General features: G+C 32.4%; 1 protein-coding gene across 1 annotated transcript in view; it reads left to right on the forward strand.

Annotated features, from left to right (window-relative positions):
- The window catches only part of LOC145668220 (uncharacterized), a 112,618-nt gene that overhangs the window by 60,612 nt on the left and 34,970 nt on the right, over positions 1-17,036 (forward strand). Inside the window, exons 10-14 of the mRNA XM_081735872.1 lie at positions 4,162-4,323; positions 5,738-5,815; positions 8,225-8,704; positions 12,044-12,283; positions 16,098-16,292. Coding sequence (XP_081591998.1) covers positions 4,162-4,323; positions 5,738-5,815; positions 8,225-8,704; positions 12,044-12,283; positions 16,098-16,292 — 1,155 coding nt within the window. The remainder of the gene's footprint in view (positions 1-4,161; positions 4,324-5,737; positions 5,816-8,224; positions 8,705-12,043; positions 12,284-16,097; positions 16,293-17,036) is intronic.

A 17,036-nucleotide genomic window follows, 5' to 3' on the forward strand; every position in this document is an offset into this window, starting at 1 on the left:
TGTGTGCTATATTATTAATCTGTTGAATAAAGTGATTTTTATATGTTTTAGGTTAAGTTAGTTAGATAGTTAGGCTAGGGACTAGGTTAAGTGTACTTTCTTTTCATGTAGATTTATTTAGTGTATGTATTGTCTCAAAGAAAATGTTTTGTTGTGGAATCAAAGTGGATGAGGTCTGAGCTCATACAAGGGAGGTCACCTTGTCGGTATAAATCCTCCGCGCTGACCCCACTTTCACAACGGTATCTAAAAGAGAAAATACTAAGAAAAGAAAGTATAGTATGTAGCACACAGCCGTAATAAGTGGTACCTGTGTAGTACAAGGCTCATGTGGTTATAGTAGTAAATGTCTTTATTTTCAAATTGTTTTTGACTAAACTAAACGTATGTAGAATTGTTCATGATATGTGAAGAGAGTATGTAATGCAATGATGGTACCCATTCAGCTATGTCAAGAATTTTCCTCAATTTCCAACCTTTGCGATTTTTTTTTTTTAAATGTATTCTCCTGTTATTTCTTATCATACAGAAAGTTAGTGTAATAAAGTGTGCTAGTCGAAACAAAATCTTTCATTGTCCAGTGCAAAGCTAATTATTTTAAAACTATGTAGTAAAGTAACTTCAATAGTATTGTTGGTACTCAGAAAGTAAAGTGTTTAAAGCAGTACGTAACGAAAGTAAATATAGCGTCTTGAAAACTCACAGAATCGATTTCACTTAGCGTGACCGGGGTTGGAATCACAGACCTGCCAGGAAATTTCACTTCGTTAATAGGATCAACTAAATTCACTTTGGCATTCAGTTTTTTTTTTTTTTTTTTTTTTTTCGAAATTCCATCCCGTTGCGCGATTTAGATTTGATTCGAGAATTTTTATCTGGGTTAGTAAACACACACATTTAGATTTTCGAAGCACTCACCATCAGTTTCACTCTTGGGTCAGTGTCTTGTTCTGTCGGATTGTAGTTTGTAACCTTATCTCGCGATGGGATGCAGGCTATGAACTGCGGATCGGGATACTGGGCTGCGAGTGAGAATGAAGGAGGCTTAGAAATCTTTATATTTAGGGTCAACTTGAGTTCTATTTTCCGGAGATGATTGGTGTAGTGGATGGGTCAGTGAGTGTTGATAGCTTACTCGTCTGGGCCCGGTGGGTTCGCGTTCAACGGTCGGTGACACATTCACGCAGCCATAGTCTCGAGGAAAGGGAACATCATACAGAAACACAATATCAGTATCATCATCATTATTTTTATTTTATTTATTTACATTTTATTTTATTTATTTATTTTATATGACTTTTTTTTTTGTAAAAACACAATAAGAACATTAGAAATTGATATCACCCATAAAATTATATCTCTCCTGCTTTCATTGTTGGAAGTGTTTCATATCTCCACCACACCCTACACAAATCTTGAATGCTAGAAACCGTTTAGGAGTCTTGGAAATGCTGCTTCGTTTTTCCTTAAGTATCGATTTAAGGATCTGAGTTTGAGATGGAGAGTGATTTAAATAAAAGAACAATCACAATACAATATTACAATTTTCCCATGAAGTCGGAATTGTGAGAATACCCTCTTTGATATGGTTTAAAAAAACTTGAACTGTTGATATTAATAAGAACAAATGTGCTTCATGAAAAACCTTCAGACACGATAAAAAATAGATCATAAAATACAGGACAACCCTATATATATATATGCACAGGACAGCTGGCAACCCTACCCTTGATTAACTTCTGCGTATTGAATTGAATTGAAAAAGGCTTTATTCAAGCGGGCGAGGTTCAGCATATTGCTGCTCTACCACCTAACCCTTGTCAAGGAAGTACATTGTGTTATACAAAAAACATACAATCTATTGAGTACAAAAGATACGGTTACATACAAGAAAAAATACAGGTATACAGTAAGATGATAAAAAAAAGAAAAAAGTGATACTTTTAACATGCCACTGGTTTCAAATAGTAATATTATCTCATACTGTTTCCCACTATTGTAGATAAGGTACTTCAATAGCACATGTTGATTGTCAGAATCTTAAATCAATATAAATCAAACTGTAATCGGTATGCTGTTTTACTCATATATAAAATAGAATATAGTTATCAAACTACTGTGAACCGTTCCTACCTTGGATAGCTAAAATCTCGGTTAAACGAATATCCACTGTCATTTGAGCTTAACATTTTGGATGTTACATATCATCTTATTAGAGATATAAAATTGATCTCTAATAAGACATAAAATTCATGGAAAATGCTTAGTTTTATGTAGAATCTAAAGTCATCTCAAGATTAGTATGCTTACAGTGGAGATCTTAATAAAGCAGTTTATTGCATATAAGAAAAATATAAAAGTCATTCGACCCTTTTGGAGATAAAATTTATCCCACAGATTAGGAAATCCGTGAAAACTGCTCCTAAATAACTGTTTTCAAATTCGCACCGAAAAATGATCGCCTTAATTCTCATTTTATGAAAATAGTTAGCCTTCTTTCCTGATATAAAATTTCCAAAAGGTATCACAAAGCTATCCTCACTTTGTCAGTGACACATTTTCTCGCTGACTGCTATAAATATGCAAAATAGATTAAGATAACGTCGTCATTTCCAATTCTCTTAGTTTGGTGACAGTCATATTTGCTTTGTATCTCTTTCTCTTCTCCATTGTAGAAAAGAATCTTGGATATTAAAGTATCAGGATGTGATGCCACACATTTTCGGTCCATTTTGGAACCATTCGCTCTACATTATCACTATTATCAAACTTAGAAACATTGAGATCATTGGTAAACCCAATAACTAGTTTGAGAATGTGTATAGGCCTATATAATATAATAACACATTTAACCCTTTTTGTAGCTTTTGAGATTATCGAATTTCTTTTTATGCACAAGCAAAGAAAGCACGAGGATATTTACCTTGGTGAAGGCTTTCTCGGCGACTGTGACGTGAGAATATATCGTGTATAACGTTTTATATGGACATCTTAACAGCAGCAAACAATCACTCTCGTTAAAATAGTTGTATACTGAAATCATACATCACTATATGAGTAATCCTAGGCTTTTTTAAGGACTCAATAACATCTAAAAATCATTGATGATACAAGGGCATTATTTAAAGGGTCAGTTTATCTAGAATACATTTCAAATGTGATTTCAGTAACTCCAAAGCAATGGTGTATACAGAGAGGAGTTGTTATTAATGACATGCTTCAAACATTAGCGTTTCAATGGTTGAAGTATCACAGGAATACCACAAGGAAAAATTCCCTAATTTCTTCCCCTCCGCATAGCAATGAAATCGGAAGTTAATTCCTCCCTGATAACATTGGCTTTGTTTCATACACCATTTGTACTTTGCAAGTATAGAGTCACATTCTGTAATTATGTCATTTTACCACTCAAAAGTAAGGATCACCAGGTAGGCCAACTAATGAATTTTTAAGAGGAGGTAATTACACATATTTCTTTCCTCTCTGGAAACATACCTACCCAGAGACGTTTGAATGTGATAATGTAGGCCCTAGTACTTTTGAACATTACCTGATATACGCATTAAATAACGAAGTCGCAATTATACGCAAGACAAAATTGCGGCTAGTCAATAATTGCGACTACAACACTTTTCACCCAACTGAATATAGATTTTTGGTTTGTTTAAGATCTGAAACATGATTTGAAATTTTTCAACAGCGTATGAAATATTCAGTAGTTTATGAAGTTTATGATTACTTTGAAGATGTTTTCTAAACGTGTTTGTTATTAGAATAGATAACACAAAATTATGACCTACATAAAAAGAGATGTGGAGGAAACACCTGATAAAAGCTATCATTCAGTCAGCTCCAGTAGGAAATAATCCTGAAAATGCTTAATAATTTTATATCTCTTTTGTAGTAAAAGTTTCAAGTTCCTATATTCTGTAAGATGAAGATATATGTATGTAAAAAAAATATGTGACTAGGTTTCTATTTTGGCTTTTATCACTGACAAGTGCCAAAGGTGTACTTCAGATTAAATCAAAGTACACAAATAGAGACGCCATTTGTTGAATTCTTATACGTCTTGCCATTTTCCTTACACTCCCTAGACTAGGAAATTAAAGTAATATATTTCAAATAGTTTGATGTTAACACTTCTCTCTTCATTAATAGGCTTTGGACAACAGCAAGCTTCTGCCATCGTTTCTAACGATATTACTACCACCGGTCGCCAACCGTCTGATTTTACTGATACAAGTACGACAAAACAAAAATCTACTACTACTATAACAAGTATTACAAGTACTAGCAGTTTTAGTGAGGCACAAACAACAGGTGAGAAATTATTATATTTTGAATTACAGTACCTAAATCTGAATTTCGTATTAGCAGCCAATCTTTCTAATAAAACCTGGTGTTTTGTGTCTTTTTCGTAATCCGAACCCTTTATTAAAATGTCTTTACCGGTACATAAGGATTTGAGGTAGTACCACCTTTATAGGGACTTATATATATATATATATATATATATATATATATATATATATATATATATATATATATATATATATATAACGCTAGATTAGCAGCACCGGTGAAATCGAGCATTGCAAGAGCATGCTCTACTATTATGTGCTTTCAACAGACAGAATCTTCCTAGTGAAATTACGTACACACGATTAGCAGTAAGGTGAAATGGATGGTAGTTCATTATATATTTTTTTACAATTCGTTCTGTAACACATTTTTATATAACACAAAGTTGTATAATAGAAACAAACGTAACTTATATTTGTAGATATAGTTTTCTTTCAAATAATAACTAAATAAAAATATAAAACTAACTAATTTGTGTGTCTAAAGTAAACAAAAATTTTGATAAAATTATAAAATATTGATTTTTATTTTTACTTTTTAAGTTTATAATATTTTTACCCGCGAAATGAATGCCTGTTTGAATTTGGTATTCAGCTAACATAAAGTCCATAATTTGTTTATAGTATTGAGCTTGAGGTTTACGAGTAGAAAATTAGAAGTATTCATATTGATAATGAACCTTCGGTGATATTTAAGGTTAATTAGGTATACAGAATTTTGAGCTTACTTATGTTACACATTACTTAAGAATTATAATATTCATAGATTATGGAAATCTTGTTTATAGTTCTCATAATCAATGTCTCCTTTAGCCTAACCGGCATAACTATGGGACGTAAAACTCAAAGATTTCATTTTTTTCTTGTTTATAGTTGTATACACCATAATTGTTAATGTCTTGGAGAAATAAAACATGCACTGCATATAATGTATTTTATATTTACTTAAAAATGTGAAAAATATTTATTTTGCTTATTCTTGTTTCTTAGAGAATACTAACATTACCAGATAATTATTTTAAGTACAATATTTTTATATTATTTGTTATGTTCCATATTCCACTCTCGAAGATTTTCTTAATAACAGACAATGAACACTATGCAAATTTTGAAAGTTAAGTGATTCAACGCTGTACATGTAAAATTACTTTAAATGAACTTACGGTTTGTTTCTTTAATCTGTAATGTAATGTAAAGATTTCGAGATACGATATTTTTATAGTTCATTGACAGTATATAAGTTAATATTTTTTTTTTACATATATCAGTGGATCGATTATAGCCAATATGATGAATTTATTTTAAGTATTTGGTGAAATTAATTTAATCTGATAACATTTGCAGATTTCTTTCTTTTGTTTTCATACAACCAGCTTCTACAGAATCACCAACAACGAGTTCGAACAACGCTTTAAATATAGGAGTAAATCCAGCTACCTTTTTATCAACATGTAAGTAAATAATAATAAGAAGAATATACAGAGAAACAAGCCTAAGTTGGCCATCATTGGTTCCATTCAAAAGTGGTCAACTTAGAAAATAAATGTATTTTGAAGCAATAACTATTATAGATTGTAACATACTTATTTCAATGCAACATCTACTCATTATCCTAACAGGACAATTACATAGCTGGAATATGTCTATCATGTTCCCTCAGGTACATGGGAATGCGTTCAGTATGTGCCTTATGTACCTACGAGAGAGAAATCATATCTATGGTAAGTGATAGTCACAGTCTATGTCCGGCCCTAGGCACATGCCAGACTTGTACCTGGGGAACTTACCTACTATGTTCTTCCCATATCGTAAGCGAACATGACTCCCCTAAAATATGTTAAATCGCTTTTATGCGTAATTTGTTTACATTAAGGTGAGTCATGTTCTTTAAAAAGTAAAAGAAGAAGCACCCGGGGGTGGGCGCGAACCACCAATGCTTTGATTAAAGATGTGTGCTCTTCAACTTGACCACGGAGGCGATGAAGAAAACATCGCTTGTAGAGGGATAAATCCTTGGAGTCTTTTTTATTTTGCTAATCAGAGTGCTCTTGTAATACTGTATATTCGACGATAACCGTTTGGGATCAGATAAAATCCGCTCGCCATGTAATTTTATAACAAAATGACGCGCGTCTCTTTACTTTATTTCGTGGTTCTTCCATATTCACTTCCAAATGATCGGCGACAGTTGGCATCTAAAAGTACAATTCTTTATCCCTAACTACGTAAATAATTAACTGTTCACATATGTATGAAAGATTCATCTTAATTTTTATTTATCACTTATGTTATTTCTTTCTTCTAAATTCATCTCCCAAATTTCATGCATTTGTTGCTTCTTCTTTCTAAGCGATTGTGTACTAGAAGGACAGAAAGTGGAACAGAAAGCGCGAGAAACTGTTGCATGTTACTGCGCACGAGCAAATGCAAACAGCTGACTGTCATTTGTGCGTCGCTGCAGATATATATTATGTGTCATAAGAATCTGAAAAAGTATGCACCTAAAGGAAGTACCTCGAACATGAAAGATATATGTCCCAAGTGACGATATAAAAACAAATGACTATCACAGTGCGAAACTGAGCGATTTATATAAATCCTACATTTGTGGTACATAGTCGCAAATATCAATTAGGTGTAAGAAGCACCTAAAACTTTAGGTAGCTGAAGTACATACTTAGCACATGTGTACCATACGTACCAAGGGCCGGGTACCAAAAAGTAGCTGGGACACCTGAATGGCACATGCCTAGCACATCTTGTGCTGTTAGGGTATCTGCATATCACTTTATATCTTATAAATAATTATTATGTAGACAATACAAATAATTGTATCTAATAATAATACTTATATATATCAATGCTCCCTAGTGGCTATATTTCAGAGAAGGTTCCTTTGGCATGGGAGACCTGGTCTCAATTTCTGGTGATAGCTCATACACTAAGCTGCAAACTCACGTCTCACATAAATTCGGTGGTGATAGGAATATTAAACTCTGAAGCAACTAAGGAAAAATACATAGTAAAAATTATTACTGCATTATGAAAACATTACGTGTTTAGTGGTTTAGCTGGACTAGAACTCGCAGGAACGTCATTCCAGGAACATGTGTCGTAGATTTTCTCCAGCTTAGTATCAAATTGCCTCTTTAACCGTGTGTATTTATAAATGTTCCGGTAAATATTTTTATTTCAACTCAATCGCTGCATGTAATAAATATATGTGTTTCCCACTCAGTAACAGAAATGTTATAATTTCAAACCCTAATTACCTAAAAGCACAACGTCACACTCTTCATTCTTTTCTCCTCTCCATCTAGATCTCCACAATAGACGCTGATAGGGTTGTCAGTTCCAGGAAAAACCGGAACATCCCCGAAGCAACATCACATCTCCAGTTTTGATATTAACAGCCTAGAAATAACATTGTTTCTATACGGTCAAGTTCTAAGACTGACAAATCGTCAACTTATATAGAAATTAAGTAATGCAAATATTATGGAAAAACTCGGGTTCCAGGACAGTTACGCCAACTTAGTCAGATGCCCAGATTAAAAGGCTTTACTGCACTTAGTCACACGAACTAAAAGCTTTCTGATAGTTTAGAGTTTCTATGACTGTATCAACAGTATTTTCAACTTAGTATTTAAATATTTGAATATTTAATTCTTTATGCTGTAATCTCGTAGACGTAGGCCCAAAAAACTTGTGCTTCTGTTAAAAATAAAATAGGATGTTTACTAGTGTTTAGGAGTGCTGTAAATTATCGGTATTATGACTGCTAATACGTAAATAAATCTCAAATAATTAGACCAATTTGTTCTATCTGCCATCTTATTTATTTATTTGTTTATTTACAGATTCTACTGAACAAGCACAAACACAAGAAATTCTAAGTGAAATCCCAGTGCCAACAGATGAGGTTATTTCAATTTACGACCTGACGACTCCCATTATTTCCACTACTGATACTTCTGGCGGTTTGTCAAGTATAACTACGTCTAGTAGTAATAGTAGTGATACTAGTAAATTTACTAGTACTAACAAAATGGCTCCTACTTCAACCACTATCGGTGTTACTACTAATACCAATATTTCTACTCCTGTTTCTAGTAGTACTGAGACTACTGAGACTAATAGTATTACTACTACTACTACCACTACTGCTACTACTACAACAACAACTACTACGAATACTACTGGTGCTACAACCACTACTGTGAGTAGTACAGATAGCAGTACCAGTAATACTGTTCCAGAAACTGATGCAGTACAGAGAACTTCAACTACCTCAACTACTACAGAGCCACCAATCTGTCAGAAAGATGATGGAACTAAAAGTAAGCTTTTCTAAATTATTATTATTATGTTTGCTTGGGTTTATTTTATAATTATACAGGTTGCTAACTTGTAATTTGCCACAAACATTTCCATTTATAAATTAAATTTGAAAAGTTATACAGTAAATACAATTTTTGTAAAAGTCTTTTTCTTTAAAGTGTGAAGACGTGAAAAAATCGGAAAACTTGTTTCATTAATACCAATCGCTTAGTAAAATGTAATAATTGTGCCATTTGAACTTCAGTGAGATTGTCAAGTTTGGATGAAATTAGGAAAATATGAACTTACATTTACATATTGTATGTTACCTTAGCAAAACATAAAAAATCTAAGTAGTTTCTAATAAAGGGAAAACTAATATTTTACTCACGTTCATTGTCAAAAATGTATTACATGTATCTAATCAAATTTTACACTCTATAGGTGATAGATTTGCAGATTGATGTATCACATCCATTAAACTGTCCTCCGCTTTTTTCTAAAATGTCTCTTCGGTTATTTGATTAAGGTACTTAAATTACTAAATAATAGTAAGATGGCGTATATTGGTCTACGATGCACAGTGGTCGAGATAATAAAAACCTGAACAAAACCCCAAAAATGAACTCTATCACTGGAACGAACGCCTATAGTCTTTTACTAGGGGAATGTCCACTCTATATAGAAAAGATCTGTTTTTCATCCTGTCATCATTCGTTCATTAAAAAAAATCTGTTGAAAATGGATAACTGACCTTCCTTGTAAAAATGCTTTTCGTGTGTGGTAGTATGACGGAACTGTTCTTTTAAAGTATGTTGACCGTTATGAAATGTTAAATATTTTTATTGTTGACCAGATCACACAGTAGAAAATGGCTCTGTTACTTCAACTCAATTTTAACACAGGGCTATGGTTCCGGCGTGACTACAACTATGCGATGTTAGTTCAACACATACCCCGCGGTGTTGGCGTTTAACACAGGGGTTGTGTTACGTCTTTAACACACAACCGGTGTTGAGCCGTGCCGTAAGCGTTAATGAACCACAAAATTACTACCCCAAAATATGTTGAGTCGCCTATATGCGTAATGTGTTTACATTATGCTCAGTCTAAAGAACACTTTAAACAAGTAAAAAAAATGTACTCCAGTGGCGGGGAGTATGAATCATCAACCTTTCTAGTACCAGCCGCGTGCTCTTCCGACTTGACCACGGAGGCTATGAAGAAAACGTCGCTTGTAGAGGGATAAATTGTTGAGGTCTTTTGAATTTGGCTAATCAGAGTGCTCCTTTAAGCCGCGTATCTTCGACGATAACCGTTCGGGATAAGATAAAATCTGCTCGCCATGTAGACCTAATTTTATAACAAATTGATGACTGTCTATTTACTTTATTTTATAGTTCTTCCATATTCACTGTCAAATGAATGGTGCCAGTTGCCATCTAATAAAGCGTTTGTTGTCAAATGAATGATGCGTTTGTTGCTTCTAGTACACAATCGCTTAGAGAAAGAACAATAAATGCATCAAATGTACGAGATGAATTTAGAACACCTAAATGGCACATGTCTAGCACACCTTGTGCGGTTAGGGTTTCTTCAGAAACATTATGTAAAACAACTGAAAACACATCGCGCGGTTTGCATTTTGAAATGTTGCGTATACCTGGATTTGTTTAAGTATTTCTTTCTACTGTGTTTGTCTGTAGCTTCAATTCATAAGCGTTTATAATTAGATGCCCAACATATTTGGCAATCACGCAGAAAACAACACCGAAGATTCTACACTTGTGTTCAAATTTAACACAAGGCTGTGTGTCAATTTCAACTACTAGCATTTGACACAGAACTCCAAATTGAGAGTGAGTTGTTCTAACTACTTGTTTGTGTTATATTTTAACACAATCGTGTTAACTCATAGGCATGTCGTTGAAATAACACAACGATTTTTTACAGTCCAATAGCAATTCTTTACGGCCAATAACAGGCCTCTGAGGCACTTCATATGCGCACTTGGGACATTTTTATAACACTATACTCAAAATCGATGCTTTGTTTGTAGACTTTTAACATTTTCCTAGTAAGTCTAAGATTTTTATTTTCATTTTATTATTTTCTGTGGTCTCTCAATTAGAATTAGCTGCTTTTACCTGCTCCCTAGCAAACGAAGTTTGCTTCAATAAGTCTGGGTGCGCGCTCAATGCTCATTGTGTGGTGTCGTTTTGCCACCTAGACAAGTCTTCGCGCACATGGTACAGGTATATCGTTGGAGGATTTACTATATCCGTAGCTCCTCTCCCAATAGAGATGCTAAGTGAGGAAGCTCAGAAGTCTCGAAACAGACTTCCGGAGGTATTGCGAGAAATGGCGCCGGAAAAATTCTAGGAAAGATACAAACATAGACTTGCTACACATTTTTTGTCATCGTCTGACTCGATAATTTCATCTTACAGACCAGGATCCCCCAAATCATAACAATATGCCAAAAGAAATGTTGTACAACTTTTAAACAGCCATCGCCAATATCATGTTTGGGCACCAGAGACTTTTGAAAGTGATAAATTTCACAATCGAATTTTGTTATTTTTTATTGTACTTGATTGGACAACTCCCATTGTTTTGTTTTCAAATATGTGTGTTGCTAGATAGTTTCGTTTCTGTAATTATTTCTTACACGGACTGACTTTTGGTTAACTTTATTGTTCATGTTTATATGTAGTTTCTCGTTACTGTCCAAAAACATGTTTCTTTTGTCTATAACGAAATCTTTACTCTGAAATTTAAATAAAAATGACATTGCCATTAGTTCTAAATTACTTATTTTTTCATAACGACCCAAGATGGTATTTGTAAACCTGATCTTGAAAATGTCGACTTTTTTTCCTCCACCTACAAAGATAACCTACATCACTGACCAGAAACGGTAACTTATTCACATTACAACAGAACAATCGAAAATGGCCTTATGTGCCTTCAAAAATACCATATTGACAAAAGCACGCTTTCAACACGCCCATAAATAGTTTCGCAGCTTTTTCTCGTCATTCCAACCACTGTGCGTCCCAGAAATATGACAGGAAAATTATCGTTCTGAGTGTCAGACAGTGTTTAAGGAAGAGAAACACAAATCACATTTTTGAGAAAGTAATTTGTTTCTCTTTTAACAGAATTTTGTTTTACCTATTATTTCTATATCATTTATCCAAATTATTTAGGTAATGGAGAGTTTTCAACTATATATATATATATATGCAGAAGACTTACTCTAAGTATTTTCCACACACCTTTAACACGTCACATTCCTAATTTAAGTTCCACTAACCGAAATACTTGATTTTTAACATTTCACGCAACTGTTGCAGATGAAGTGGTGAAGAGTCAAGGTGGTATATGGCTTGCTGGTCGACAGAATATGAATTCTTTATGGAAATGGATCACTGGTAAAGGCTACCTAAGTGTTATGAAAGATTCTAATGGATTCCCACCGTGGAAAGAGCTGCCATATCATGAAGGAAAACAATGTCTTATGTTAGAGATCGACAAGGAACCAAAATTTGTGGATGAGAATTGTAATCAGCAAAATTTCTATATTTGCGAGAAGGGTAAATATTCATTTAGTTTCATTACCCATTTAGTCTGTCATCAACCAGATTGACAAATTGGTTTATTATCTCGTATCTCATAGTCTACATTTACCAAATGTTAATATCATTAACAATTACCAATATATTTTATGGTCTATGTTTTTGCCTTAATCAATAAAAAGAAAAAACTGCAACTGAGGAAAAAATAAACAACTTTAACCAGCAATATTACAGGCAGATATCTATAAAATAACATGATCTTTCCTCACACTTTTATTCTTATGCAAATTATTTATGTTTATGCAAAGTATGATATAGTTACTCATTCAGTGGTGATTTCAAACTTTACCCAGTGAGGAGGACTAACAAAAAGTGAAAAGTGGTACGACTCAAATAACGGTAACTCATATTGAGCATGAACTGAGATATTGCTCCGGAGAGTTAATTCCGCGTAACCACACTATGAAATCATGACTGAGTTATTTATTGCCATACAATAATAAAACCGACAATAACAATAATTAGAGCTGGGTATTTTAGGCACTGCACATCTTCATTGCTTTATTCTTTTACAATATCCAAATTAGCTTCTCTTGGAAATAAAACATTAAATACATACTCCTAGCTATGTTTTAGTTACACCTCTCTTAATAAGAAATGCACGTAAAATTTCTAGCTATAATAATAATAATAATAATAATAATAATAATAATAATAATAATAATAATAATAATAATAATAATAATAATAATAATAATCTTTGTTAATGTGCTGAGAACATTTGAAAGTAAAAATACAGCACCTAGTCTTACAAATCAATGCTATAATTGTAGTATTATAAATAAATAAATATGGATAAATATATAGTCACTAACAATATACGTCAATTCCAAGAACACATTAAAAACTGAAAATCATTATATATATATATATATATATATATATATATATATATATATATATATATATATATATATATATATATATATATATAGTTAGTTAGTTAGTTAATTAAAAGCTTTGTGATTAAAACATGTTTTCTGGCATTCGGTGGAACAATATTCTAATCCTTGTACCATATTTTGGGACTTTTAATTAAAAGTTTCTTTTTTTAATATAGCTCGCATTACGACGGTTGTCAAATAACTTTTCCATAAAATTCGAATTCGTCAGTTTCCTCCCATCATCTAGTATTTCAAGTTTAAAACATTTGCGCCAGTAGTCTGACGAATTGAAATAATAAGAAACATCTATAAACGTAACATTCTAATAAAACATTTCTGAATCATTTGAAGTTTGTTCACAAGCGTCTATTCCAGACTATTGATGCATATTCTAATTTTGACCCTACGAACAATTTGTATTGAAATATATATAGGGCCTATGTATCCTGTTGACAAGAGCAGGCAATTGATTAAATATATAGCCTATTATTTTCGTCGCTTCATTATAAGTATTTTGTGTACGTTCATTAAAATGTAGACAGCTATTAAGCATTATAACTAGATCTCCTACTGTACCAATCCTTCTCAAAAGATAGCCTTGTACACTGAGAAAAATCCGTTCTCCGGACAGCGGTTTATTGTACAAATATACGGAATCCTCTTGCTTACTACGGAACATACAGTACGGAGCATACATTATCCGTATACTACATAAGCACTGACCTTAGGTGTTACATCATATCATTGCAGGATGTTTGATATCTAAGTCTTCCTTATATTACATACATAAATGTATGTTATTTTCGTCAGCTCTTTGCTATATGTGTCCATTTGTATGTTAGATCCTGACCGCCTATATTGTTTCATACGGAAAGTACGTACAGATGGAACACTTATACAGAAAGTCATATTATAAAACATGTGTTTTCAGTTATACGTTTGCTGTATGTTAAGTCCAAAAGCTAAAGAATTTACAAATGTAACATACGATTTTACGTCCACCACATACGATTTTTTTCTCAGTGTATTTTATATTGACTGACGTGATATTGAGGTTTAGACTATTACTGAATGTCATACACATAATTTTTAAACAATTTATGTTCATATCATTACTTTTACGCCATTCAACAGTTTTACTTACATCATCTTGTAATATAATATTGTCCTGAATATTATTTATTATTATAAAAAGTTTAATCTCTTCAGCATAGAGTAATATGTCAGAATATTTTAAAATTGTTGGCACGTCAATAAAAATTGTAAAAAACAATAGTATGAACAAGTAAATTGTAAATATTGTAAATAATAATAATAATAATAATAATAATAATAATAATAATAATAATAATAATAATAATAATAATAATAATAATAATAATAATAATAATAATAAACTTTGAGTTTTGACAACGGGGATCAGCTCAAAATCAGAAATGTCTTAATTCTCTTTTCGAAAACAAGACAAGAATCGAGTCGAGATGTTCTTTATGAGATTCGAGACATAAGGAGACAAATGTCTATTTTATCTCGGAAAATTGAAATGGGACGTGTGGATCATGAAATACCTCATCTCGTTTCGAATGTCTTGAAAAGAAAACTTAGTCTGATTATAAAAATCAGAAAGAGGCATCTAATTTGAAAAACATATTTTCATTTGTTAACTTAAAAAGATGGAGAATTACTATGCTTATTAGTTTACCTTTTGAAGTCAAGCTTCTTTCATTATATTATATAAGAATAGTAGGGTGGGAATACATCATATAAAAGTCATTCTTCCCTCAAAGCTTTCCGCTTCTTGTACACTATAGGTTAAAATCGTGTCACACAATCATTTAAGAGAACTAATTGTTTATATTTAATTTACTTTTTCCTTGTTTGTCGACATCTTACTGCTATACAAATATTAACGCTTTCATCTAAATATGGCTACGCATATTGTTCTATGTTGAAATAATTAAATTGAAGCAATGTGTTTTATAGGCTGGAATTACGTCTTAATACTTTTAAACTACGTGCACATTAGCGACATCTATTGGTGTCAACCAGAGGCAGCAGCTAGTGTCGACTACTGGAGTGACTGTTGTGTTAACTATTAGGAATTATCGTTATACACTGACATTTTTGTCTTTTATAAATAGGATATATTACATAATAATATACGTTTCATTGCTATTATTATTACTATTATTATTTGTTAGTAAACTACAGTTACACTAATTTCAAAGTAACAAAAGACATGTATACACTTGGATTCTTTTATATCTTTATTCGTAATATGTGCCCTTCTGTAACACAGCTATCTATATCAATCATACTGAACAAGTACGCTCATCTTGTTACACATCAATCTCATATTCAATCTATATATTCATAAACTATATCTCATAATCATTACAATTATAATCTGACTTCTATTATAATCTGACTCCTATTATAAACTAACCTCAATCATAATCTAACTATTTTCACATACTACATCACTTAATTACCATAACAGCCTGTGTTTTATTTTTAAACACTTTGTGCCTTATTCTCATATCCTACATTATTATCACTTAAAATATTATCGATATGAACTTGAGGTATCGATATTTGGGTATATCCTTGGTGGAAATCTTTGAATTTACACTTGAATGGGATATTCAAGTGTCGAGATCGTGTAACACTGTGATAAACGTTGACAGATACTATTAAATAGATTAGAAAAAGAAAAAAGTAACCTTGTTACCTCAGCAATCTAATTTTACGTAAGTTTATAGATGAAAAGTAATATATTGAAATTTGTAAAATGATACAACAATATATAATTTATGTAATAACAATAACGTGTCAAGGAATAATGTACCTGGTTTGTTTTATTTACTTTTTCTTACTTCATGGAACAGAACCAAATGTTAAGCCAATTAAACTTAAACCATGTTCAGGAGAGTTTAGAAACAGCTCGTATGTTTTACACAATAAGCTTGTATCTTGGAAAGAAGCTAACGATGTATGTGCCAAGTACCACAGACATTTATTAGTTATAGAGGATATGGAAGAGGCAAAATTCCTTACTCGCCTCATGGCAAAATGTAGACAAGGTAAATCCTTAACATTGTTATTACGTACTATTATGTAAAGAACTAATATCTTCATTATGAACATTGTTGCTTAATTGATTTGTACTTTCAACAGTGGTGTTGGTAAGATGTACTCACATTTCTATTCATAAATTCTATAACATTGCATCAAACGATATTTAATAAAATCCTAAATTATCCAGATCTGAATTGCCTATGTTAGTGTAATAAGATTTTTAACGGTGTTGAATAGTACGCCATCTTTGATTTTTAACCCGGTGATTTAATTATAAACCTCTTGTGTACCGGTGACATCGATGTGGATGTCATGAAAACGTATCCTTTATTAAGGGTCGTGTTAATCCTGGAGATGCTGAAATTTGTTAGTGGAGGCAAGGTAAGACTTAGTTCTATTATTTCTCTTTAGGTGACAGCACCTTACTGACAGAAAAGACAAACAAAATGTGTCGTCTCAGTAGATGGCAGGCCTAAGGAAGTATTCAATTACAACATGCATGTGTTTGTTTTGATGATAAATAAATAGCAACTTCGAGATCGGAAAAGGAAAACTTTGTCTTTGATCTCCGATCAGTGTTGCCAAACTGAAGCAGCATAATATCATAATTTCAATTTTTCAGTCCAAATGTTCCACAATGCAAATAATTGTTTCTATCAGTAATATGAATGCTCTCCTCACGCGCGTACAATAACTATGTCCTATATAATGTACTGAAATTATAAGAGTTGAGTTTGAAAAATATCATA

The sequence above is a fragment of the Thermobia domestica genome, chromosome 13 (assembly GCF_964235325.1).
Source record: "Thermobia domestica chromosome 13, izTheDome1.hap1.1, whole genome shotgun sequence".
Classification (NCBI taxonomy): Eukaryota; Metazoa; Arthropoda; class Insecta; order Zygentoma; family Lepismatidae; genus Thermobia; species Thermobia domestica.